Source organism: Pempheris klunzingeri, chromosome 7 (assembly GCF_042242105.1).
Source record: "Pempheris klunzingeri isolate RE-2024b chromosome 7, fPemKlu1.hap1, whole genome shotgun sequence".
NCBI classification, from domain to species: domain Eukaryota; kingdom Metazoa; phylum Chordata; class Actinopteri; order Acropomatiformes; family Pempheridae; genus Pempheris; species Pempheris klunzingeri.
The window spans coordinates 2,245,582-2,271,641 of NC_092018.1; the positions used below are offsets into that span (position 1 = coordinate 2,245,582).

A 26,060-nucleotide genomic window follows, 5' to 3' on the forward strand; every position below is an offset into this window, starting at 1 on the left:
TTGTCATTATTTTTTATTTCATTATTAATTATTGCAGTTATATCTTGTCCTTTGTTTTTCGTTCTGAAAATGACAAAAAGGTGATGGTAAAGGTAAAAGTATTTAGCTAATGTAAAAACAGACTGTACAGAGAAATAAAGGAAAAGGCGATAATGTTCTGAACTCTTCAAGCATCCTGCCTCTGTCAGTTTGTGTCATGTGTTTGTGGAAGCTCTCACCTGATCACATGATCACATGATCACATGACCAAGTCTCATAAATAAACTCTAGTTGAGTGAGTCGCTGCTTGAACATTCGGACAAAGTTCGTCTCTCCGCAGAGAATATAAAGGGCTACAATCACTTCCTTTGCTTTGATAAAAACCCCAAAATAAATGAAAAAAAAAAGGACGCTGCCTGGTTATTCGATCGACGGTTGGCGGCTGGTCGATCGATCGGATGGCGGTGAGAACAGTCAGCGGAATCAGCCATGGGGTCGGGTGTCGGGTCCCGTTTCAAAATGATCTACTGAAATCTCCAACTTGTTCGTTTGTTTGGTAAAAACTATTAAGACCAGGGTGGGAAACTTTAGTTAAAGGGAGATTTTTACGGCTCCAGAGGATAAAACGTCACCATATTTTCACTGATCAATGTTTTTGCCAATTGACTGATTAATTAATCAACTAATCCAGAAATGTCCTGTTAGTATTCTTGTCCTACAAATCCTACTGTTCACTCACAGCTGATTGATTATTACTCACTGTCCAAACAATTAGAGATAAAGTGGCGCGTCACCTGACCTATTAGGGGTATTGATTACCTGTCAATGATGATGGTCCTCTGAAGCGGACCGACATCCCAACCACCAAACACGGTGGCTGGTATTCATCTGGCGGTTCATTTCCCGCCCTGGTCTCTTTCGGCTCGTCTTTCATCCGTGCAAGGCGCAGAAGTCGAAGTCCGCGAAGGCCTCCTGCTGCTCGGCGGAGAGGCTGAAGGGTTTGGAGGGAGGCGACAGGATCGGCTGCAGTCGAGTGAACTCGCTGTCAAAGTTGCTGACGTCCATCGACTCTTTGATCGACGGCAGGAAGGGCGGTTTCATTTTCTTGGCCAGCAGGGCTTCCCAGTCGATGGTCTGAGGGACAGAGATTATTAATAATCAGTAATAACTGATGTCCACACTTTATTGTATCAGTGAACATTTTCCTGATGAGTTTCTGCTCTCAGTCTCTAGTTTACTGTCTTCTTCAGCACAGCAGGACGTTCATTTAGTACATTATGGTCCATTTAGAGGAAGATAGACCAGGAAGAGGGGGGAGGAGCTTTAGGGTGGGGCTACCTGCTCACTGACCCTGTGAACAAACGTCACTTCTGGCTCCAAAAAAACCAAGATGGCGACGACCATAAAGCCAAAGTCAAGGCTTCAAAACAGCAGGTCACTTCTTACATACAGTTTATGGTTCCCACACAATCCTGGACAAGATTTCAAAAGTATTCCATGACTTTTCAAGGACTTATGATAACATTTCCAGGTAATGTGAGATGCTGACAGAAATTATTACTACACTGGACAAACCTCTTTGTATGTTTACATTGGATTTTAGTGCTTTAGAGTGACGGTGTCACATTTAATAGAAGCTACTGAAAAAAAAAACATGAATTTTCCATAAAAATAGTGAAATAAAATACAAGAAGCACTAAAATCCAATATAAAGAGGTGCGTCCTGTGTTGTGATACGTGTTAGTATTTATTAAGAGCCACTGTGTCACATTTCATGGAAGCAACTGAAAAAAAATGCCATTAGCTTTTATTAAAATATGAATGGAAAATAAATCAATTAGACATTAGTGATTAAAACCAGTCTAATATACATTTTCAATAATTTTGCATCAATCAAACATTAATTCAGTGCATGGCTGTGGGAACATGAAGTGAAAAAACGTGATAAACAAAGAAGGTGGAAGTCGTAGACATCGATGGACAAAATGTCTGCAGACATTTAGCAGCTATTCATTTATTCAGAGTACATTTTGTAGAAGAAAGAGATTCACCTCAAAGAATTTCTCTCCTTTGACCTCGTTTGCGTCTCTCTCTCCAGCTCCAAGTCTTTTCACAGGATTCTTCTTCAGCAGCTGCAGACGGACGATTGAGCCTCCGTAATGTTGTTTTACAATGATGTCGTCAACAACAACAACAACAGTGTTCACATGTGAAACATTTAGATTAGCTTAGAAAAAGCCCAGGAGATGAGAAAAGCCCTTCATCAAGCCAAACTGTGGGTATTTCTTTTCAGTGAACAATTGACTGAATATGACTCATTTCAAATGTTATTTGAAATAATATAGCTGCTCTTTATAACCTGGTAATCCTTTTCTTAGTGTCTGTGCACGTTACTGGGCCAGAAGAAGCAAGACACAATAAATAATACACTATAATACTATAATGTCCTGGTGGACTGTAGCTGTTTCTCTATTGAAATGAATACAATCATATCTTCTTTTAAAGCTGCAGTGCAGCAAATGAATTCTACCTTAAACTAACAGAGTAACACCAGTATAACAACAGGCCCGTTAGGTTCCTCACTGTATTTTAATGCTAAACATCTTTCTGATTGTTACCTGTTTTACCAGGAAATGTCCCAAAGCGTCACCTTTCATAATGTGCTTACTTGATTCTGATTGGCTGCTGGGTGTCTGTTAAAAAGTGATAATGGACACCGTCTAAGTAGCTCCGATCAAACTGTCTCTTCACCGTCAGTCAGAGCGTCACCAGGCTAGTTTAGTGATCGTTAGCGCTGGTCCTTCACCGTCTCATCCTCTGAACACCACAGGAAGTAGACTGATCCCCTCTGAACTCACTGAGCCTTTGGATCGCACGATCACTTTCTAATCTCGTCTTTGAACTGTTTACGTCAATGATCCCCGTTCACAGAGGAGAACCTGAGCCAGCATCATTTAGCAGGTTCTATGGATCATTCAGGAAGTTTTAGTAACCACTGAGAAGGTTCTAGAGGCCCTTTAGGAGGTTCTGGGTGTTTTTAGGCTTGAGGGCTCCTTAAATGGGTCACTGCAGTCTTTCAGGAGGTTCCAGTGGGATTTCAGGGAACTTTAGGGGTCCTGTAGGGTGTTAGACAGCGTTCTCAGTCTCAAACAATAAAGAGAGGAAGAACTCTGTTCACACCACCAGTACAGCTGGACACTATTGGAGAACCTCTGACAAGGAGGCTCGTGGTGAAATAAGACCTGACTAACACATGTTACATCATACATATCTCACATAGAAAAATAAAACCATGAGAGTTGAGGGAGAGCAGGAGAAAAAGAGGCTTTTACCTTCTGGATGATGGCGACAGCATCAGGAGGAAGAGAGCCTGGATACTGCACATCATCGTTGACGATGCTGTCAAACACCTCCTCCTCATCCTCACCAGGGAACGGAGACTTTTGGCAGGACAGAGAGATGCTGAGTTACAGATTCAGTTCTTTCATTCAAAGAAAAAGCAAGGTTACAAATGTGCAGGTGTTAACAACCTCTCCCACGAGCATCTCAAAGACGAGGACGCCCATCCCCCACCAGTCCACTGCCCGGGTGTAGTTGTCGTCTGTCAGCACCTCAGGAGCCAGAAACTCAGGAGTGCCACAGAAAGTCGACGTTCGGTCTCCGTGACCCATCCCTGCCGAACAGAGGAGTCATCACAGGTCGACTGAAGACAGGTTTTGTATTAAATCCAGAATCACAGGTGATTAAATCCTCTATGTGTAGGATTTGACCATTTCACATATTTTCACTTCAATAGATTTTCAATAGTTTCTAAAAATCACCATAATCTCATAAGAACTCAACACGTGGGTGTAAGTCTGCATCCATCAACCTGTTAAGTTGAAGAGATAATCCATAAAATGAGCTGTAGCAGCTGTGTTTTGCAGGGACAGTAGAGGAGTCAGGTGATGTGTACGTCGTGTGTTAAATCAAGTCACCTTCTTTACAAAGTCCAAAGTCTGTGATTTTTACAAATCCGTCTGCATCCATCAACAGGTTGTCCAGCTTCAGATCTCTGTGGAAAACACACGATGACTGTTATTATACAGTTCCTGCACAGACTCTGACATCTTTTAAATCACTTAGTAAAACCTCTCTGTTTTACTTCCAACATGTCTTACTGTTGTTCTTTATTTGGTATTTTATTCTTTTAATCTTGTACCATCTAAGTGCCTGATCTGATTCGCCTCATTTCCTGAAATGTTTTAATGCCGTTTACAAAACCAAAGTTTATTAATATTATTGCTATAATCACAGTGACGTGACATCAGCTTTGACTCACCGATAGATGATTTTGTTTAGATGAAGGAACTCTAAACCCAGCAGGACGCACGCTGAATAAAACCTGCACACAACAACAACAGATTACTGATAATAAAACTGAATGTGGTCAAACTTACTGCGCCACATAATCATTTTCCAAACCCAGAGAGTTTCTTTGATGATCCTTAAAAACTAATTTTAATTGGAAAAGCTCTATTATGATATCTACTGTCTCTCTCTCTGGACCATAGAGGGACCTCCTGGTGGTTTGCTAACAGCAGGAGGACATACGGACCTGGTCTGAGCCTCGGTGAAGACGTTGTTGTGGATGTGGATCATCAGGTCGCCGCCTGGTAAATACTCCATGACGAAGCAGACGTGGTCGCCGGTCTGGAAGCAGCCGTGCAGGTTCACCAGGAACGGGTGTCGAGACGCGTTGATCATCTCAAAGATCCTCTTCTCACTCATGAGGCTGCGGAACGAAACCTCAGATTAACACCAGTTAACTCTGAACTCATTACATCTCCCAGATCTTTAGACCTGGACTGGATGACTTCAATGAAGTTTTAATGTTTTTTGTCAAGTATCAGCACATATTGAGGAATAAGTGTGGCCTTGGATCTACGGGTAAAGGAAATTACAAACAAATGGGCTCCTAAATTAAAAGCTAAATGAAGCCAATTTGAGCTATTTGTTCTGCTTTTGTTTTATTTTGGCTTAAAACTAATTTAAATTACAGCAAACATTTAAATTACTCTTATTTTGCTGTAATGGCTTTTCTAATCTGTTAATGGAGAATCCAATAAAAGTTCTTTATTCTGTTAAATAGACTTTAATGAAGTAAAACACTCAACGCGGATTCTTGGTGTTTACAAACTGACTCTATTTGGAGGTTACAGGGTCTCACCAGTTAGATTTGGTGTGATGTGCCAACGTGTTGATATATTAGTATGAGATGTCTGCTGCCACCTCAAATTACTGGAAGTGAGTGGAGTTTGTGGAGATGAAACCACTGAGTTTACTGGAACTACTTTCCTCTGAAGAATCCCTTGTAACTAGTCTAGTTTGTTGCTAAAGCTTGCCCAGTCCTTTCACACTCACCTGTCCACTTCATCACGAGTCACTATGTCTTTTTTCTTCAAGGCTTTGATGGCGTACAGTTTTCCTGTCTTCTTAAACTCTGCCAGCAGGACCTGGACAGAGACATTAACAGCTAACCAACTCAGGACACGATGAGCGTAAAGGATACCTCCAGCATCTTTACACCTGGGGCCTTGTTAAATATCCTTTCCATAATGCTGTCACACAACAATCTGAGCCTGTCAGTGGATCAAACAAGCTCTTTTAGCAGTTGTCCCAAAGGATCACGTTACGGCTGGGGTGATCTACTGGACCAGTTCCAACACTTTTTTATCACTTCGAACCAAAAATATGCAAACAATAGGGTCCAGGTGTTAAAAGAGTAAAACTTTTGGACTGTTACCTTCCCAAAGTGTCCTCTGCCCAAAACTGAGATGTATTTGTAGTCTTCCATCTGCATCCTTGTGAAAAAAGAGAAAAACAGAAAAAGAAAATAAAGGCCGAGCTTCATTCTTAACTTTGACCGTATATAAAATAAGACCTGCGAGTGTGTGTGTGTGTGTGTGTGTGTGTGTGTACTTCAGAGCAGACACAGGCTGATCCTCACTTCCTTCTGTATTGCTTATGGATGACTGCAAATAGAGACAAAGTTTGGAACATTTTAGCCACAGATCGAATCCCAGTATGTCTCCAGACGTTTGTCTTCATTTCAATCACCTCACAAACGGAGTTTCAGCAATAATTCATTTATGTAATCTAACGGATGATGACAGCTCTAAATGGTAGGTCTATATATCTGAAATAAAACGATAAAATGCCACAATTCAGGTAGAATAATTCTCCTCTTGAGCCTCAGTTCATTTGAATCAACATTATAATACTATATAATACTTTATATATCATGAAACACAAATGAAACTTTCATGTTTCATTGTTTATAATGTTAAAGGTTAAAGAATTTAGACTTCGGCTACAGTTTCACTCATCATTTTGAATTAGATGATGACTGTGAATAGAAAATCCCCCAACATGCCCTTTACAGCAGGTTTGTCATTTACCAGTTTTTCTTGCAGTGCAGGCACAGATGATGTTTTGTGTGCTGTAGTGATGATGGCTGAGGTGGCGTCTCCCTGGTTGAGGCTGGTGGGAGCAGTTTGACCCTCAGTAATGCTGAGTCTGATTACTGGAGCTTCACTGCAGGTGCACAGGAAAGAAAAAAACAGAGCAAAAAAATGGTTCAGTTGTGACCCCAACAGTCAGGGGCACTCATACTAAAACACTGGTACTACAGAGTGAAGAACTGTAGTCATAAGTCATCCATTAAAACCCCCAAAACAAACTGTAAAACAAACAAACTATTGAAGGTGATGCTACACCACAAGCTGGGAATTAGTACAGTTCAGGCAGAAGTTTACACTCTACCAGTGATGCTGCAACATAATCCTTTGGGGTAACTGCACCTGATTAAAGTAGCTCCACTAAAAGTGCTTGTTTTTGCCACTGGAAGGTAAAATTGCTGTATTTATGAATGGAGTCTGGTGTGTGTACAGAGAGCGATATAACGGCTGTTAAACCAAAAGGATCTTCCAGGTCTCTCTCTGTAGGGATCCTTTCCATGATGCTGTCACACACTTAGAATAACACTCTGAGCCTGTCAGTGGATCAAACAAGCTCTTTTAGTGGACCTACTTTGGTCTGCAGGGCTGCCCTGGAAGATTATCGGTACGTTGCAGTCATTGCAGCCCAAATCCAAACCTTTTTGTACCTACCAGTCATTTAGACACCATAATATGTATGAAAAAATACAGATGTTATCCTTTAAGTACAAATTCAAGATGCATGTAAAATGCAAGACATAAAAATGAGTGCAGCAGTAATATTAATCTGATAACATGATATATAATAGTAAAACTGTCAGTGACCATTTTAATGCACTGAGTACTTTTACTTTTGATACTTTAAGTACATTTAGCTGATAATACTTACATACCTTTACTTAATAAAATAAGGTTTTCTGTGCAGGACTTAGTATTTTCACTGTGTGTGTTAGAACTGCTACTGAAGTAAAGGACCTGAGACGTATCTAACATAATGGATCATTTCAGACCTTGGCAGTGGAGTGGTGGTTTGAGGCTCCCTCTCAGTGGGACGTGGGGTGTTGTTGGCCACCAGGTCGGGGGTCGTAGAGAGGGACGAGCTGAAGGTGGTGAAGGAGCTGTAGCGAGGGAGGATGCTCATCATCACATGACCCCACGTGGCGAAATTCATATTCATCTGGGCCGCTCTGAGGAAGTTCTTCCCTGAGGAGGAAAACAAATCAACCAAGGATGGACCAGTTTAAACACTGCAGGAAATAAAGACAAATCAAATGTGTGTCTGTGCACAGGTCGCTCGTCTGCACCTCTCTCTTTAGTGAAGATGCATCGCTGACGTCTCAGTTTCGGCTGACGCTCAACAACAGCGTCAATAAATCGAAGCTGTAACGTGAAGAAAAAGACAAGTTCTTTTAATGGTTTCAGTTTCTGAGCCATATTATCAACATTACTGTTAGCAAACTTTGGCAAAAAATATGTGATACCACGTCTGCATCAACATCGTTGCTGTGGGATACTGTGTAAAGTGTAACGTTGATTAACCCTGTAATGTACATGGATGGGAGAATAACGTCTAACTAACTAACTCATTACAAAAAAGAAAAAGTAGGAAAGGAAATGCTATAAAAGTGTGTTTCAGCCCATTAAAATTGTCACCAACTTCATCTGTTTTTGTCATATTTGGCCATTATTACTTATCACGATAGATTCTGGTGAATATGACCACCAGGTGATATTAAATTAAAAATTATTCCACCCGGTAGTGAATATTGCATTTTGACAACAGGTAATTTGATGTGGTTTGAATAATTCCTTCCCAAGACTTTTAAAGAATAACTGGTATTTTTAAACCTGGGCCCAATTCTAAGCCACCAGACTCCACTGACAAAAACTACAATTTTACTTTGCAGGACTCTGATTTGCTGGTCTGTCGCTGCTTTGATCGATTAGTTTGTTCATTCTATTGTGTGTTATACAAATATAGTGTTGGATCCAAACTAACCCTTAAAACACCAAAGTTACACAATAAAACAAATAAACTAACTGGTTGAGGCAGCCAGCAGCTCCTGTGTTCTGAGAGGTAAAATTACTGCTTTTGTCAATGCAGTCTGGTGTCTTTGGAGAGAACAATATAGCAGCTGTTTGTGGTTAAATAAATCTGTAGGGATCCTTTCCATACTGCTGTCAGACACGCTGGGTCCATTCAGGCACAATCCTGAGTGCAGGTCACTCATGTTTTGGCAGCACTCAGAGCCAATAACACCTGTAGCAGTCATGTATTTTGGGCACTGAGCTCTGCTGAGGGTGACCGACACAGCAGCACTGAGCCTGAACGCATCCAAGTGGAAACTTATCTTCAAATATCCTGTAATACCTGGCATTTATCAAATAAATGTTCATCATCATAGGACCTTGTGAGTACCTCGGCGTAGAGGAGGCCCTGCGGCTCCAGGCTGAAGTCCTGGTGGTGGTTTGGGTGGTCCATCATCTCCACCAGTCGCAGGAACTTGACGGCACACATGGCCCTCCGGTCCCGCCAGAGGACACCGACCTCCAGCTCTCGAGACTATCGGCAGTTTGGCAGCAGACAGAACAAGCTTAAGTTTAGTGGTGTCACTCAAACAAACTAATTTTATTTGATTTAGAGCTGCAACTATAAATTGTTTTCAATTCATTGATATTTTGTTTATTTTCTTGATTAATTAATTGTTTGTTCAATGTAATAAACATAATCTACCAGAGCAGTGTTATCCAGCCAACAGTCTAAAACCCAAAGATATTCATTTGAAGGTGAAGAAAACCAGCAATTAAGGACATTTTAGAGGCTGGAAACAGTAAAATTCTGGTATTTTTGCTCAAAAAATGACTCAAACGACACTTGGTTATAAAAGTTGTTGCCGATTAATGTTCCATTGATCCACTAACCGATTAATCAACTAATCACTTCAGCTCTACTTTGATGATTTCAGCTGGAGGTCAGTATGAATTTTGTATTTTTGCTAATAATACTTTCATCATCATCTTCATAATAACAATAATCATAGTACTAATGAAGCAGGATCTGATTTCACTTAATTTCTTTCTCTGATTTTAATGCATAACAGTAAAAGCAGTAAGACAAAAGAAAAGGAAAAACCAGGTACTGCACGAATATAAAACTCATCCTCCTGTACATTTCCTGTGTAATAACTGGGATCAATGAATCTCTGCAGGTGTTAGGGGGACACCTGCTGGTCGGAGACAGAACTACAACGTTGATAAACCAGTGGTGGAAGAAGTATTCAGATCTTTTATTTAGGTTAAAATAGGAAACCACGGCGTAGAAATACTCGGTTACGTAAAGTCCTGCAATCGAAATTGTATTTTAATACACACATCATCAGCAGAAGTGCAGCTAAGAGTGCAGGATATGGAGAATGGCATTTTCACTGTTACATTCTGTAAATAAATGTGATTTTAATGAAGTAGCTGATAAAGGTGGAAGTACTTCAGACTACTTTATGTACTGCTGGAGAGTTAATATATAATGTAAGTTTAATCTGCTAGATCATTATGTGTCTTGAATGTAAAATAATCTGCAAAGTAACTGAAGATAAATGTGGTGTAAAAAGAACAATATTTCTATCTAAAATGTAGTTAAGTAGAAAAATAAAGTAGCATAAAGTGTAAATACTCAAGTAAAGTTCAAGTACCTCAAAAGAGTACATGTATTTTTAATTCCCACCGCTGAAGAAACTTCTAAAACTCAATCTGTCTGTACATTTTTGGCTCTTTTGGAGGGCCAAATAGAAATTTACCCCTTATTAAATGTGGCTCTTCACATGTGGAGGCTGGGTATATTCCCTTTGTATCGCCTGATGCCCTTGTGGGGCCTCTAAGGTCCCGTTGTTGCTGTATTAGACAGTATGTGTCAGCACGTGAGCTGCTGATGCCGTTTGTATCTGCGCCAAAGTCACAGAGACAAAGTCCGGTACATTCATCATGCAAGGAGAACATATCGTCTTCGATCCTCAGTAATTCAGAGTGAAACAGGATGATCAGGGGGGAAGTAAACACACAGGAAGGACAGCGTGGGTGGTGTGGCTCACCCTGAACCTGAAACTAAAGGCAGTTTAAATCATAGGACACCTGTGTTCAGTTTCTCCTGTACGTCCTACCAGAGTCATCACTATAGTTTTGTGTTTTTCACTCATTTTTAGTTTCATTTGTGTTTTTATTTTTGTCAGTTTATTTTTCACAGTAGATTTTAAACTGGTTTTAATTAGATTTTTATTCGTTTTAGTTTTTTATTGTAATAAAGAGGAGGGGTACTTTTAAAGGGCAGATCTGAGAAGTTCAGAATTTCTACTACAATATGAACACAAGTCTTGGTAAACTGGATAAACAGACGCCGACGCCTCCTCAGGCTGACTGACACATTCGACCAAACTGACAAAGGCTAAAACTAAAGATAAGTCCTGTATATGTTTTTATTTTGTTTTAGTTAGTTATGTAAATACACAAAATAGCAACTACTGTCTAAATTAGTGTTTATGTCAATGTAGTCTGGTGTGTGTGTAGAGAGCGATAGAACGGCTGTTTGTGGTCGAACCAAAAGGATCTTCCAGGTCTACAGAGGTATTATTAGTGCCATCCTGATGCTGAAGAAGACAGTGAGGTGGAGTTGAAAGGTCTGAAACTCTAGTAAATGTGCTTTACAGCTTACAGCATCCCTGTTATCACGTACAGTATGATGATGATGTTTAATAAATATAATGATGCAGACTCACAGTAGAGATGCTAAAGTGCTGCAGGTGGAAACATACTCACTGACCGGCTGTCAGTGACCAGACTCACCCGCTCCAGCTGGATGCAGAACGTCTGATCCCAGCTCAGCTTGTCGACGGCGGCCCAGCGCGTCTTGCCGACCACTCTGGTGTCCAGCCTGAGCACCGCGCTGATCTCCACTGAGGAACGGAAAGCAACACGTCACTGAAACCAGAACGATCACAGGCCTGATCCCAGCAGCCGTCAGGATCTGTGCTATCAAATCTCCCCCTGCTCACTCAGTCAGAGCGTTTAGTGTTTTCTAACCTGATAAAGGCAAAAGTCTGATTATTACAGCCAACTAATGAACCCTAGTTGAGTTAAAGCTAAATCTGAGTAATCATAAACTGGATAGTTTACCACAACATGTGCCCCTTGGTCTTATTTCTTCCTGTGTTTTTTATAATAACAGACAGGAAGTTCATTTTGCAGTTAAATTTTTATGTTTTCTTGGTGTGAAATAAGATCTGAGTGCATCCAAAGACACAAAGTGGTACTTCATCGTCAGTAAAGTGGCTGCTGGCAGTGTGGGCAAGTTTTTTTTAAGTTTCCTTTTGGCCACTTTGGGGCAGAAACGCTCCCCAACAAGTTAACCACCTAACAGAGCTGCTGACACATTCAGCAGACACATCATCAACCTGAGGGTTCCCAACATAAGTCAAATGTAAAATTCCTTGACTTTTCCATGAATAAAAACTTGAATTTCCATGACCTATAAATGTAACTTAGACCCACTTTAGATCAGGAGTCTCAGACTCTTAAGCATTTCTGTCAACTACTCGTCCTTGTAATTGTTATTTTGGACCCGCAGATCCTAAAATTTACGTTTTCCTGGAACGTTTGACAACTTTGCCTCGTTTTTTTTGTCAATGCGACGACAGGATTTCAAATGCACATGAAATCACAGACAAACCGAATAAGAAAATCATTAACGTTAGAGAAAATACTAGTTTGGTGAATAAAATAATTTTCTTTTTTTTTAAAAAAGACCCCTGACTTTCCCTCCATGATCTGTGTGCACCCTGCATCCCTTCAAAAGTCATGTTTGTGTCCACCTGATGAATCAAAGTCCAACATTCCTTCATCTTTTCGCTCTGGTTTGGTCTCCTGAGAGAAAGCTTTTTGTACTTACCGGTCATTTAGACATTAGAATATGTTATTAAAATAATACTACAACTAAGAGCACCAGCTAAATATCAAATTAGTGAGATCACCGCAGCTGGAATCACACCTTAAACTTTATTTATTCTAGTGACCTGCTGTTCCCACTGAGCCTCAGTGTGAATCAGCAAATCTCAAACTTCCTAAACCAGATAATCAGTTTATATTTCTTTACCATTTGTCTCTTCTGTTCAGTTTTAAGTAAATAGCAAGCAAATGTCATGCCATTTAAGCAAATGGCTTTTTGAGATGACAGAGCCTCCTTTCAATGTTTCCTGCCGATATAATGTAATAAAATGCAGCAAGAACACTGAAAGTACAATCAGATTAACCTTTATACAAGTGCTTCAGACTCTACAACATCCATGTTTTCTGTAAGCAACAACGGCATGAGAACCAAAGAATAACACACAACACCAATCTCCATTCATCGATGAAGACCATGAGGGCTTTATGTTTGATCCTACACTCCCCTTGTAGCAGCACATTAAAAAAGAAATCACAGAAATCGCCTTTTTAGTGTTTTACTATTTTATAAATTGTCTTTTTTATTTCATGGGTCCACATATTTTCCTATTTAAACCCAAGCAAACATCTATTAGTTTGTTATTAGAAAACATTACTCTGTATAGTTGTTGTGTTGCATGCTGAAGTTGACCAGCTGTGCATGACTTAAAGACTCTTTAGGTTATGCCAGCAATCTATTTTCTCTATGATTGATAACAAATTACTTCAGTCTTTCTACAACCTGTAAAATAAAGTGTTTTTCCTGTTACTGTATGTTGGTTATTCATCTACAAGATGAGACTCAGCTGAGAAACTAGTATAAACTGTTGGAAAAAAAGAGCAACATGCAAAAACTAAACTAAACTAAACGCTCTGAAAATGCAAAACGTACCAGAGGGTCCGTCCGTCCTGTGAGGAGCTGATGGGCTGTTCTCAGTGGGGCTCAGGTGGTTTTCCTGCTCTGGGTTTGTCGGAGGTTTCCATAAATCCTCACATCCAAGAAGCCTGACTTCAAGTTTGCCTGAAAATACAACAGAGAAAATTTAATTTTGACTTAAAGTAACTACGGTAAGTGCAAGTTGGAAGTGATTTTTCTTTAGCTTTGTTACTTTACAGTCTTACTAAACACTTCACCCCTACAGCGTGTACCCATGTGTGCTTCTAGTGCCTGGTAATGAATCTCAGTTAAGACAGATGACCAAAATGAACGCAGCAGTTTAAAATCAAACCGTTCATTTGTCGGCATGAATAAATCTCTCAGACTGGAGCCTTTAATCAGAGCTGTCTGGAGCTGCACACTGAGCATTCACTTCCCCATTTTCTTCATTTCACTGTAGTGCGAACAGCTGTGGAGCAGAAAATCACCCCGAGCGTTTCCACCGCTCTGAGACTCGCTCTCATTATTCGCTGCCAACAGAGCAACTCCAGGATTTGTCTCCTTGTTACATCATCAAAAGGCTTTTTTTTTTTGCCTCGTGCTGTGAGAGACTGGCTTACAGCTGAACTGTCCAAAAACCGACAGATTACATGTCCTGATTATCAACTGCCAGAGGTCAGCGTATGGCAAACCATGTTCAAATACCGGGTACCCATGATACTACAGAGAACGGATGGATATTTGGGTGAAAAAATACAAAAGCTCAACTTTTCTTAGAGGGAATGTGGTTTAATAATGTTAATTTTCAACAGTCTTAGGGTTAATTGGTGCTGTGCAGAATCCATAACTTACAAACCAGAATCCATTGACAAAAACAGTAATTTTACCCTGCAAAACATGTAACCTCAGTTGGTTAGTTTGTTTGTGTTGTTTGTTGTGTTGACTTCAGTGTTTTCAAGGGTTAGTTCCCAAGCCCCAGCTCCTGTGGTCCGCAATGTAAAATTACTGTTTTTCTCAATACAGTCTGGTGGCTTTGAAGAGAGCAATAAAACAGCCCTATTCTTTAACATATTTTGGGTTGGAAACGACAAAAACTATTGGAACTGGTCCAGTAGATCACCTTAGCCAGAAGCAGAATAACGGAGTGGTCTACCGCTGCCTCCATCAGAACTAACTAACTCTTGGAAACAATATCACAGCAACTAGACCAGCATGTTCTAAGAGGTAAAATCACTGTTTTTGTCAATGGAGTCTGGTGTGTGTGTGCAGAGAGCGATATAACGGCTGTTTGTGGTTAAACCAAAAGGATCTTCCAGGTCTCTCTCTCCTTTACATAATGTTGTCAGACACTTGGAAGAACAAGCAGTTTTCGTGGACCTACTTTGATCAGGTGCAGTCACCCCAAAGTACTTTTCTACCATTTAGATAACAAAATATGTAAAAATAGATTTAAAAGTAATAGAATTGTTTTTTTTAATGCACAAAAATGAATGAAACATCCTGTTACACACAAGAAAACATTGTCAATTCAATCTTTTTTTGTCAGTGTTGTTCAGAAACGGCATAATTCACCAGTCAAGGAGGCAGGTCTGATGGAGAAGATGGGCGGGGAGGAGGACAGGTGACATCCAGGTCTGGAGTTCTGGGGAAACGGGGGTCCCTCTAAAGGGTCGACCCCCCCTGCAGGCTGCTGTAGAGGCTCCTGCTTCTTCTCCTTCAGGCATTTCTCCAGAGACAGCCGCAGAAGACCCAGCTTCTGGGAGGACTCCTGCACCCGGGACTGAGCCTGGCGGGAGGAGAAACATTGTGTTCTCATGTTTGGTCTTTCAAAATATAGCGCTGGGAGGTATTTTGGGATGCAGTCAGTGAACATGTTACCCAGACTTTAACTAGGACTGACGATTTTTGCTGATTTTTGGCACGCAAACCTGCTCTTGTGGGACCTTCAAATACAATTATGAACTTGAAAAGAGGCAGAAAATGGGACCTTTAATGATTTAAAGGCTGTTTTAGAGGTTTTCCCCTCTGATGATAAGTCAGTAATTAGGGGAAAAAAAAGCTAAATATGTCCCAGTCAAGACAAGACAACCCAAATGTTCCCAACATGTTCCAAGTGGACATCTTTCTCTGCAGCTAGAGGTTACTCCACAATACAGTTATATATTAGGTGCCATCACCTCAGTGTTGAAGCACAATATCCCTGTATTTTTTATCCTTACTTTTCTCTACACTTAGCCACTTGTACACTGTGTAATCCTACCTCAGCCAGTGCCTTCTGGTCCAGAGATGATATTCCCTCCAGCTGCTTCACCACGTCTTTGGCCAGCAGCAGCGCATCTGTCTCTCTCTGCATGTAGTGCTGCAGCTCTGCCAGACGAGCGTCCACAGGACTGACGGCGACCGGAGAGCTCCCTGAGAGCGAGACGAGGAGGGAGAGAAGCATTTCAGTGAGAGCACGTCCTCATAGATCCTCCCTGGAACTCTTTTCATTCCTGCAATCAATATTTATAAAGCTGAAGTGAGCGAGCTCCTTTTTTCCCTAAAATGTCACTGTGCTCCAGGCAAAGGTCTCAACATTACATTTTTTATGTTTCTAGCATTTAGCTGACACTTAACCGAAATGTGAGAAAGCTCTACAGGGAGAGATAAAAATGACTGGGAATAAAACCCTTCACCTGTTGCTAAGTTAATATAAGGAGACAAGCACTCCAGAAAAAAGCTGTTAGATCAAATTAAGTACTTTGAACTGAAATAATCCCGTTTTTTTTTTTTTTCTCTTGCTGCTCGCGGCTTTGACTCATGAATATCTAGTTTTAAGATGTTGATCCGTTTCATCATTGCTTTTATAGCTTGCAGCGATAGTTTACTGGGGGGGATCTGCACCAGTTAACATCTTCTGAATTGTAAACACGGTTAAGTGGTTTCTGTGGGTTGTGTGTTTGTGCGCTGGTTCAGAGAAAAGAATTAATTCTGTGTTTCATTTCTCAACGTTTTTTAAATAAAATCCTGCATCTGCTAACAGGGTGTGAAATATCAGAAGCTCTAATAGCTCTGCTTTAATCATTTAAACAGTATTTTGATTAGAAAAAACTAGTTTTCCTCTGTAAAGATGATAAAAAATGAACAAAGTGGAACACTGAGTGTAAAGTCTAGCATTTCTCTTCCCATGTATTAGTATTATTGCTTTTTTTACACATTAAACTCATTTGTAATATCTGATGATTGATTGTATAGGTGCCTTTTATAACTTTTATTTATGCTCTTTAGAACCATTTATTGCTGCTATCTATATTCTGTTTTTATATTTTCAAGTTTGTATGCCTTATATGTGTATCTTTAATTCAATTTATATTCCCTATATATAAATATATGTGTATATGGATCTTTATATATCTTTTATATGTTTTCTTTGTCTTATACATGTCTTTTTTGTGAAGGATGCACAACCAGAGTGACGATAAACAACTTAAATCATCTTGAACGCACAGTGAATGAAACAGCGTGCAATAAGAGAAAGGGATTCACTTCCCCGCAGATCACAACATTATAAGGAATCAATGAGCAGAAAGGAGGTCAGGGGTGAGGAAAGGGAAATATGAGCAGAGGAAACGAGGTACAGAGTTACGCTGTCTCATATTTCGTACTCCACTCTTTTATTTTCCAGCCAGGAATAATTTTATAAGCGCTGGTTTTAGGGTTTTCAAATGGCACCCATCTCCAGTTTAGAATTAAAGGTCACATTTACTCTCTGTCTCTATTAATGCTGCCGGAGTGGTTTCACTTCCCGGATTATACAAATAACAGGTACAAAGACGACAGCTGGCAGGAAGCACGGTTCAACCAATATGGGGTTTTTGATAACAGCACTGTTGTTTCTTAACTGAAGCTGCTAGAAAAATAGTATTTTCTATTGTAGCTCAGGATCTCTGAACTTGACCTTTTTAAACCAGGAAATGCGTTTGGAGCGCAATCTCGATTGTTTTTTGGGGGTAATGAAACTAAAATAATACTTTTTTTTCCAGCTCTTCTGCCTTTAATTGAACTGAATCATTCATTAAAGCAAAACATTTCCGAGGCGTAAATCTGGATTAACGACAACAGGAGAGAAAGAAGACAGAGATTGGCAACTTTTTGCCGAAATGTCTGAAATACAAAGAGATAAGTATGAAAATTGTCATGTGGAGGTCTAACGCATGGTGTCTACATGTATCAGCAAGCTGAATTTATGACTTAAGACTTTTTAATTCACTGTTAAATTTAATTAGGGCCAATTCTGCAATAAAAACAAACCTCAAATGTGAAAACACAGTCGTACAAACACACATGCTGTCTGTTCAATACGGCAAAAAGAAGAAGAAGTTTAAGAATATTTGTTGCAGAGCGTTTATTAATATGAAAGGAAAAGATATTTGTCCTTAATGATATTGATCACTATAATTGTTTTGCAGACATTAAATATTCAATGAAGCCGAACTGTAACAGGATGAAAGAGACTCTGAACAGATTTTGTCGGGTTTAAATGTTCAGGCGTTCTGTTCTTGGAGCGGATTTTAGACCAGGATTACAGCATCCAATAAATAGATATTTAAGACCTTCCCACACAGAATTTCAGACATTTTAAGACTTTTTAAAAGGACCTGCGGCTGCCCTGTAACAGCTACAGTCTTATACCTAAACAAAAGTCTGTATAAACTGTCTTTAGCTTTTTATGAGAAAAAACAAATCAAAAATATTCTCCATGAGACATAGCAGCTGCAGGGGGTGAAAGAATTGGCTATCAATAGCAATGACTCAGTGATTTCTTTTTCAGATGCTGAAGCTTCTTCTAGCTCAGTTTCCAGCCTGGACCCTCGTCGGATTTCTGTTCAATTAAGAGATTTGAAGGTGTTTTGGAGGTCAAAACGCCTTCAAATGGTATTACAGTTGTATTATTCTGATATGTTGTGATTCATTGTGTTTCCACCTCTTGTTTCTGGTGGATGGCTGGTTTAATGAGTCATCTTACTCGTCTACATTTCAAAATCTGACTGTAATGGATGATTTCATGCCTCTTTCGAGCTTGTTTAAACACTAGAAGATGCTTAGAGGAGGCAACATCTCACATGAAAAAGGCATGTCCCCAAAATAAAGCAAATTCTAACAATTTGTGAATATAAAAATGCTCTTCCTGACATCATTCTGTGACCCTGTAAGGGGGTCATGGCCCAGGACTCTGACCTCCATGTGTGGAGCTGTTATGGTCGCCGCCATCATCACCGCCAATACCGCCGCCGCCGCTGGTGCTGCTGCCAGCCTGGGTGACTTTGATAATCTGCAGTCGGATCAGCTCGATCTTGGAGCGGCTATCCTGCAGCATCTGCTGAGCTGTGGACAACATCTGATCCTGGATAGCGACATCACATCAACAGACAACAAGCCACACTTCATCACCATGCTTTTCCTGCCTCTGACAGGTCAGCGGGCACGGGAGCGCAACACACTGACTGAGCACAGCCGTGATTTTGTCAAAACAAGTGGGAGAACATGAGGCGGCAGTGCTGTGGACACACAACTCCTTTCCACGTCGGACATAAACACAAGTGCCAAAGAAGAGGTGGGATAAGTGAGAACAACGTGTTCAAATCAGGTGGAAACAGTATGACTTTGCACTTCACTAACCTCACGGTGATGCTCTCGCTCCTTGCTGAATAAGGACTAATTTGTCATCCTCTGTGGAGGTGGAGGTGGAGGTGGAGGGGGGACTTCTCCGGTTGCGCCTCTCCACCTTCACTATCCTTGAGACACACGTCCCTTGATGTTTATGGTGCGTTCACACACACTCTCTGACTGCGGGCTCCTCTGATGCTGCTCCTACATCTTGAGCTCTGGATCACACAGCCTGTCCTCCTGTTTGTTTTCGCCTCCTTGCAGACTCCTCTGCAACATCCCCATCCCACTGCATCCTCATCCTCCGATCTGTAACCAAATCCTCTCTCTCTGTCTCTTTTAGGGGGGTTTCTCTCTGCAGGGGGAAGGCAGAGATCCTCTCCTGTGCCAGCACTGCTGCTAGTCTGACAGTCCTGATCGCCTTGCTCTGGGCTCGGCATTGGCCGCTGCATGACCACATGTTCCTGTGCTGTCACCAACCAAAAGACAAACACAGAGCTGCTGCTGCTGCTGCTGCTGCTGCTGCTGCTGCTGCTGCTGCTGCTGCTGCTGCTGCTCTCTTCGGGACAAGGCAGAAACCAGCCTGCAGCTTTTAGATGATTTGTTTAACCTGCTCTGACAAGAAGGGGGTGTGAGAGACATTAATAACCACGCTCATAGTAGTCAACATACATAACAAAGGGGGTGGGAAAGGAGGGAGCAGCTGCTGGTGTGGTAAAATGATCCTGAATGTGCAGTTGGGGTTACTGACAGCTTTGTGAATGTGTCCATGTGGACTTGTTGTCTGCAGACATGACAGCTCAGTGATGGTGGTCGCTGTCCTCTCTCTGCTGCCCTGTCAAATCATCATTAGTGGCTCAAGTCGACTGATTTAAAGCCATTAATGTAATTATGAGTTACATGTAGACGTGGAAAAACACTTGAATACACTCATTCCTCACCGCGCACGTGTGGGATTACAGGCTGTTAACCCTCCGCTGTAGTTAGCTTAAATGTTTTTATCATTAAAAAGGGTAAATATAGAGCCTTTACCTACACACGACTTTGTTTAAAAGCCCAGCGGAGGAGTGCGCAGGCTGCCGGACGTGGCCTAAACTGAAATATTTCGATTATTCTTATCAAAAAACAAACATTAATGTCGGGACAAACCGGGACTAACCGGGCTAATTAGCTGTGACCACCAGAACGAGGCTCCTGCTTCAACTGACATTCAAGCATCTTTTTTAAAGTGCGCAAGTGCGAGTCGGTCCAACTGAAGGTTTGGCCTGAATAAACGTTTTTTTATTTTGCGGGCTCGGATCAATTTAAAAATCGTTCGTGGGAAAAACAAACGTCACAATTAGAGGTTTTGGCTCGTTTTGGGTGTGATTTCGGCAGACGAGAGGGTAGAAAATCAGCAAATTGGAGCCGAGTAGTGAGACCTATTTTGAGAGGCGGAGCTCGTCTCGGCTCCATTCGGCGAGGCGCGTTCGTAATGAAAGGAGCGCGTGAGCAGCGCTTGCCGTGACTTCCTCGCTCATCGGCAGCTACATTGTGTGGAAAGCAGCACGTTGTTGGCTTCTGCACGCTGAACTTTACGCCGAATTAACGTTCTCCTGTCCAGGGAGAAATCGGGTTCAAAGCGACCAGCTATTCTCTCAGACGTCCGTAAGTTAACCCAGCTTGCGAAAACATGTCGGCCTCGGCGGCAAAAGTGAGTAAAAAGGAGCTGAACTCGAACCATGACGGAGCGGACGAAACCTCCGGTAAGGGGAATGGCGGCCTCCTGTTCACCGCCATTTTCACTTTCTTCTCTTAACATAATACGCATTGCCACAGGGTGCCGAATTGTTGGTAATTATTGTGTGAAATTGCCTGATTTTGCGCAACGCCAAGGGACCTCTTTTGCGCTTGATGCTGCGTGTCTTTCACATTTCGACAACGGCAGCTAGCTTACCAGCTAGCGCGTTTGTTAGCATGCTGCTACTCCTGCGCGCTGTTGTTCAGTTCAGCCCGGTGCTGAGAGGCCATGTTAGCTAGCTCGTGTAGCATCCCCAGCGTGGCCAGTTGTGTCGTTGGCTACTGACTGAGTGGCCGTGTGCGATGCTGGGGGACCACTGTTGTCTGTGCAGTTGTGAAATTACCTTAAATGCACATATTAATGTTTACATAACCGTTGTGGTGTTAAATAACCGGAAAAAGGGGGCTATTTCATTTTGGCATTAGCCGTTAGCCGGCTAGTGTTGTTGTTGTAACGTTACTTAACGCTAGCTGACGACGTTGTGTTTTGTTACTGGCCAAAATGCATTTAAATCCACCAACCCGACACTCACTCTAGCCAGGTAAATATTATATGCATACACCTGGGTGCGGGACTCCGCCGTGTGAGCAGCGGTGTGCTGGTTAGCGGGGTCTCTTTGGGCATATGTCCTGGCTCAGTTTCTCACGTTATCGCGGCTCAATGTGTGCAGTCAGATGTCCCACATTTAAACCACGCGGCCTTGTCGGTAGCAGCCGGCAGGAAACGGTGAGTGTCTGAGCCGCTGGGCTGCAGCTATTGGCCGCTCACATTACCTCAACCTCCGTTAGAGCCCGGCTTTTAATGTGCTGAATAACGCCTCAGCTACCTGGAACTGATGATGGATTAACTCTGAGAAACACCAGAAGTGTTGAAATCGGAAGTTATCCTCAGTTTGAGTTTTCAAAATTAGAGTTAACTTAGTTGCGGCAATGAGAAGTACCTCTGTAGTTTGTGTAATAAGTTATGCATATTTTATTAACCGTTTTTCTTTCTTTTTTTTTCCCACAGAGAAAGAGCAGCAAGAAGCAATTGAACACATCGACGAAGTTCAGAATGAAATTGACAGGTAATACATATTTTTACAAATTAAGCATGTTTGTCCTTGCTGAGGCTGAGATTTCCCAAAGGTGGTTAGTACATTTAAAAAGGAACTAACTGGTGAAATTAGGTGCTGTAACTGTGTGTGTGTGTACCTTAATGAATATGATAATAGCCACATGCAGAACAAATCAATAACAAATGGGATGTTTTTTTGGTTTTCTCCTTCAGGTTGAACGAGCAAGCCAGTGAGGAGATCCTCAAAGTAGAACAGAAATACAACAAACTCCGTCAGCCATTCTTTCAGAAGAGGTCAGAACTGATCGCCAAAATCCCCAACTTCTGGGTCACCACGTTTGTCAACCATCCACAGGGTGAGCATTTCAACAAGACGTCTGTGTTTTCCTGTCTTTTTTTTTTTTTTTAATAGTTTGCTCACTGGCTTGTGTTGAAGTCTGGTATTTATGATGCATTTCCCCTCCACAGTATCTGCCCTACTGGGAGAGGAAGATGAAGAAGCACTTCATTACCTGAGCCGAGTGGAGGTGACAGAGTTCGAAGACATCAAGTCAGGCTACAGAATAGATTTTGTAAGTACTGTAGTGTTGTATGCTCACATAACAAAGGCACAAGTTGTTCTTTGTTTTCTCACCCAGGTGTGTTTTGTCTTCTAGTATTTCGATGAAAATCCGTACTTCGAAAACAAAGTACTTTCCAAAGAGTTCCATTTGAACGAGAGTGGAGACCCATCTTCAAAGTCAACGGAAATCAAATGGAAATCAGGAAAGGTTTGTGAATCTTTGAGTTTCTGTTGGCAAAGAAAACTAGACGGATATTTTTTTTTTTTTTTTTTTTTAATTGGTCTGCAGCCTGTTGGGTGACCTTGTTCAAGTCCTTATTCACATTGTTCTTCTTTTTATTTGTTTTTTTTTGTTTTGTTTTTTTAAATACACTGAGTTGTAAGTTTTCTTGCTATGCCAGCTTTGAGCTCTTAACCACAACATTGCTAATATCATGTGTTGGCAGGACCTGACCAAGCGCTCCAGCCAGACACAGAACAAAGCAGGAAGGAAGAGGCAACACGAAGAGCCAGAGAGCTTCTTCACTTGGTTCACTGATCACGCCGACGCCGGCGCTGATGAGCTCGGGGAGGTCATCAAGGACGACATCTGGCCAAACCCTCTGCAGTACTACCTGGTATGTTCATGGGCAGGTTAATGTATCTTTACTTGTGTTGAATTTCCCAAGCTGCCCCTTTTTCCAACACAAGCAGACGTCTTCGAGCCAGCCGTTGGCTATTTCGGTCAAACAAACATAAGTGCTAAAAGTGACTGTGATGCTTAGGTTCCTGACATGGATGACGAGGAAGGTGAGGGTGAGGATGATGAAGAGGACGAGGAGGGTCTGGAGGACATAGACGAGGAGGGAGATGAAGACGGAGAGGAGGACGAAGAGGACGACGGAGAAGACGGAGAGGTAAAGAGAAAGTCAGACTGATGTCTTGATTAGTCATTTTTGTTTTCAGCACTCGCTTGACTGTCTGCTGTCTTCTTCTTCTTCTCAGGATGACGAGGGAGAAGACGACTAAGAAATAACATCATCTACCCAGACCCTCAACCTTCTATTTCCTGTTTGGTTTTTCCACTCACGTTCGGGAGCAAAGGTTTTAATTTTTTTTTTTTTTTACTTTTTTTTTTTAATCCGTGTGTGCTTCGTTTTCCATTCTGAGGCCTCTTCACCTGTTGGTGCCATGTTATGTTCTCCTTTTGACTCATCTTAGGCCAATGGCACTTTGCCCTGGATTGTGAGTACCATCCCCAAAGTCATCTCAAAAATAAAATAAAAAGTATAAAAATAGAATCAGCACGGCATCCTGAGTAGAATTTGAAGACAATTCAGAGAATTCCTCTTGTTAAAGGTTGTGTGGTAAATTGACTAAAGCCATGGTGTAGTGACCCAGCGCTAGTTTACCTCTCAAATATTTTTTCCCCATATTTTTTTTTTTTTTCCTCAGTTGGGGTGTTAATCCCTTGAAAAAACCTATTTTTCCCCTATGTGGTTAACGAGTACCAGCTCATTCCTTTTGACTTGTAATGTTAAGGGGGAGGGGGGGGTGGGGTAAGCTGGGGAGGAGCAGGAGTATGTTGGTTATCGGGGAGAGTGGTTATTTTGACACCATTTCTATGGGACTTTTTTTTTTCATTGTATTGTTTTACAGATATCCATGAAATTTGAAATGACATTTTTAATAAAGAACAAAATGGAAAAAAAACAAGCTTGTAAATTTTGGCCCCCACTGCTTCATGGGTTTAAAAAAGAAAAAAAAAAAAAAAAACTTATCTCATAGAATTTACGTTTAATCACTTTCCTTTTCCACTGGGGGGAAAAGAAACTGTTTTAAATTTGAGGTGTACAACTTGCTTTGTTACAATAATAAAACTTAACTGTGTTTACACGTGTGGGAGTTTTCAAACTAAGCAGGTGCATAGAAATTTATTAAATAGATTCAGGGAGCAGCAGAGGTTACTAGTACAGTCAAAAATGTCCGTCAGCTCATGAAGGATTTTGGAGTCACTAGCAGGCTCGATGCAAAGTCTTCCCTTAACAGACGATGGGTGATTAGAGCCAAAAACGTCTGCTCGGACTCCTCGAATTTGGTTTTTGTGATCGTGTCTGGCCAGTCACTGGGCTGGAAGGCCCAACCTGGAGGAGGAAAAGACAAACAAAATTAATCTTATACAATATAGCATCAATACAATCAAACGTGGGAAGTGTGCTGGTCTAGGTAACCAGTAAAGCCTTTTTAATTTAGAAGAGAAATTCTTGTGCCAGATGTTGCTCAAAAATTAAACTATATAACAAGTGTATAAGTAGTACATGGTAACACTACTGCCTAATAAGATGTAGTAAAATAAGTTGACTCAAGGTATTATAGACCGTGATATTGAAAAAGTTAAACTACATTAGATAATGAAAAATATATTAAACATGAATCAAAGTATGGGATAAAGTCTGTATATAAGTCTATAAACTTGGAGATATTTAAGTTAACTTTGTACAGTAAATTGTTAAAACATGAAACTTGTGCAAGTATTTGATAAAAAGTTAAGTGTGTGTAACTTCATTATAATGTTGATTTAACAAACTTACTACTTAATATCTAAGACTTGCTGTAAAAATATAAATGCAAGTATTTCATAAGAATATTTAACAAAAAGTGTGAATAACTTCTTTGGCTTAAATTATCCCCCAGATTTCTGCAGTCTGGTCTAGATGCAGGTATTTCATGGTCATTTAAAAACTAATATTACAAGTGTTGTGGTGATGATGAACGTGACCAGAGAACAATGTTTATTTGCTGGTGATGAAGGTGAAGTGTCTCATCTCACAGCACACTTCAAACATTTATTCAACGTGCTTGCAGAGAGAAAAAGCCTGTTGTTAATTTAAGGTTTTGCAGATGCATGTTGTACTTTGTGCACCACTCCGGGCTTCGTACCCACCTAAATGAGTTTTACACCGAGGACAGGTGGCCACCGTCCATGAGTACCCGGGGAACCACGAGAAGTGTTTATCTGCCGGCCAGTGCTGCTCGACGTCCGCTTTTCTGAACGTGATCACCTCAAACTGGTGTCCGTGGGGGTTTTCGAAAAGCTGGATGTTAACCCTTCGGCCCCCCACCGACGTGTCGTTGCGGCTGGAGAGCGCCAGCCGGCTGGGGACGAAGTGCATGTCCGCCCCGGCCGCCAGCTCGTGTCCGCACGCCCTGCACAGTATCAGGGTGGCGGGGCTGGTCCCCCCCTTCTCCGCCTCGGCAGCACACGCCTCACCAGGCCGGTATGCAGCGGGATGAAACAGGAGTACAAAGGAGGTATAGCACATTATGAACCTCTCCAGCTGCTTCACGTGCAGCCGCAGGCTCCGTGTGCACCGCATTACCGCCGCCCCGCACGCACATGGACAAAGCTAACCACAGCTAGCTTAAACTCTTAGCAAGCTTTGTTGTCAGCGGACGCCGATGAGTGTCGTTTGGCTATGAAACACCAATCCAAAGTACGTCAGATTCATCACTTAAGTATGTTAACTCGGTCGAGATGCACCAACCTGCGGTGCAAATCTACTAATATCTGGTGATTCGTGGACTTTAAAAGCGGTTAGCTAGTAAAGTTAGCATTAGCTCACTCTCCAGGCCAACTTTGCTGTTCGTGCGGAAGTGCCTGGGAAGAAAACCGGAAGTGCAGTCATCTCAACCATTTCCTTCTCTAACTGCGCACATTTAAACATGACAATA

General features: G+C 41.5%; 3 protein-coding genes across 6 annotated transcripts; 1 reads left to right on the forward strand and 2 right to left on the reverse strand.

Annotated features, from left to right (window-relative positions):
* Window positions 1-49: 49 nt before the first annotated feature.
* Window positions 50-18,682, reverse strand: LOC139204345 (serine/threonine-protein kinase N2-like). 4 transcript variants are annotated; one of them, XR_011584422.1, is made up of 20 exons: window positions 18,523-18,682; window positions 15,566-15,717; window positions 14,878-15,091; window positions 13,321-13,449; window positions 11,292-11,401; window positions 8,878-9,021; window positions 7,763-7,838; window positions 7,469-7,661; window positions 6,420-6,555; window positions 5,941-5,993; window positions 5,765-5,822; window positions 5,383-5,474; window positions 4,577-4,753; window positions 4,301-4,363; window positions 3,957-4,033; window positions 3,510-3,652; window positions 3,312-3,419; window positions 2,031-2,111; window positions 799-1,113; window positions 50-63 (listed from the first exon to the last, which is right to left on the reverse strand). XR_011584422.1 is itself a non-coding variant. In XM_070834357.1 (19 exons), the coding sequence occupies exons 1-19, from the start codon at window positions 18,680-18,682 to the stop codon at window positions 910-912; spliced, it is 2,361 nt and encodes a 786-aa protein (XP_070690458.1). In that variant the 3' UTR covers window positions 762-909. The 4 variants fall into 4 exon arrangements, 3 of the variants coding, with proteins under 3 accessions (XP_070690458.1, XP_070690457.1, XP_070690459.1); XM_070834357.1 differs by lacking the exon at window positions 50-63 and having other exon boundaries at window positions 762-1,113; window positions 3,519-3,652; XM_070834356.1 differs by lacking the exon at window positions 50-63 and having other exon boundaries at window positions 762-1,113.
* Window positions 18,683-20,396: 1,714 nt separating this feature from the next.
* seta (SET nuclear proto-oncogene a) lies at window positions 20,397-24,222 on the forward strand. Its single transcript, XM_070834360.1, has 8 exons — window positions 20,397-20,696; window positions 21,740-21,797; window positions 22,001-22,143; window positions 22,256-22,359; window positions 22,444-22,557; window positions 22,796-22,966; window positions 23,114-23,245; window positions 23,334-24,222. The coding sequence occupies exons 1-8, from the start codon at window positions 20,624-20,626 to the stop codon at window positions 23,355-23,357; spliced, it is 819 nt and encodes a 272-aa protein (XP_070690461.1). The 5' UTR covers window positions 20,397-20,623; the 3' UTR covers window positions 23,358-24,222.
* Window positions 24,206-25,967, reverse strand: LOC139204348 (uncharacterized). The gene is made up of 2 exons (XM_070834361.1): window positions 25,273-25,967; window positions 24,206-24,472 (listed from the first exon to the last, which is right to left on the reverse strand). The coding sequence occupies exons 1-2, from the start codon at window positions 25,703-25,705 to the stop codon at window positions 24,318-24,320; spliced, it is 588 nt and encodes a 195-aa protein (XP_070690462.1). The 5' UTR covers window positions 25,706-25,967; the 3' UTR covers window positions 24,206-24,317.
* Window positions 25,968-26,060: the final 93 nt, after the last annotated feature.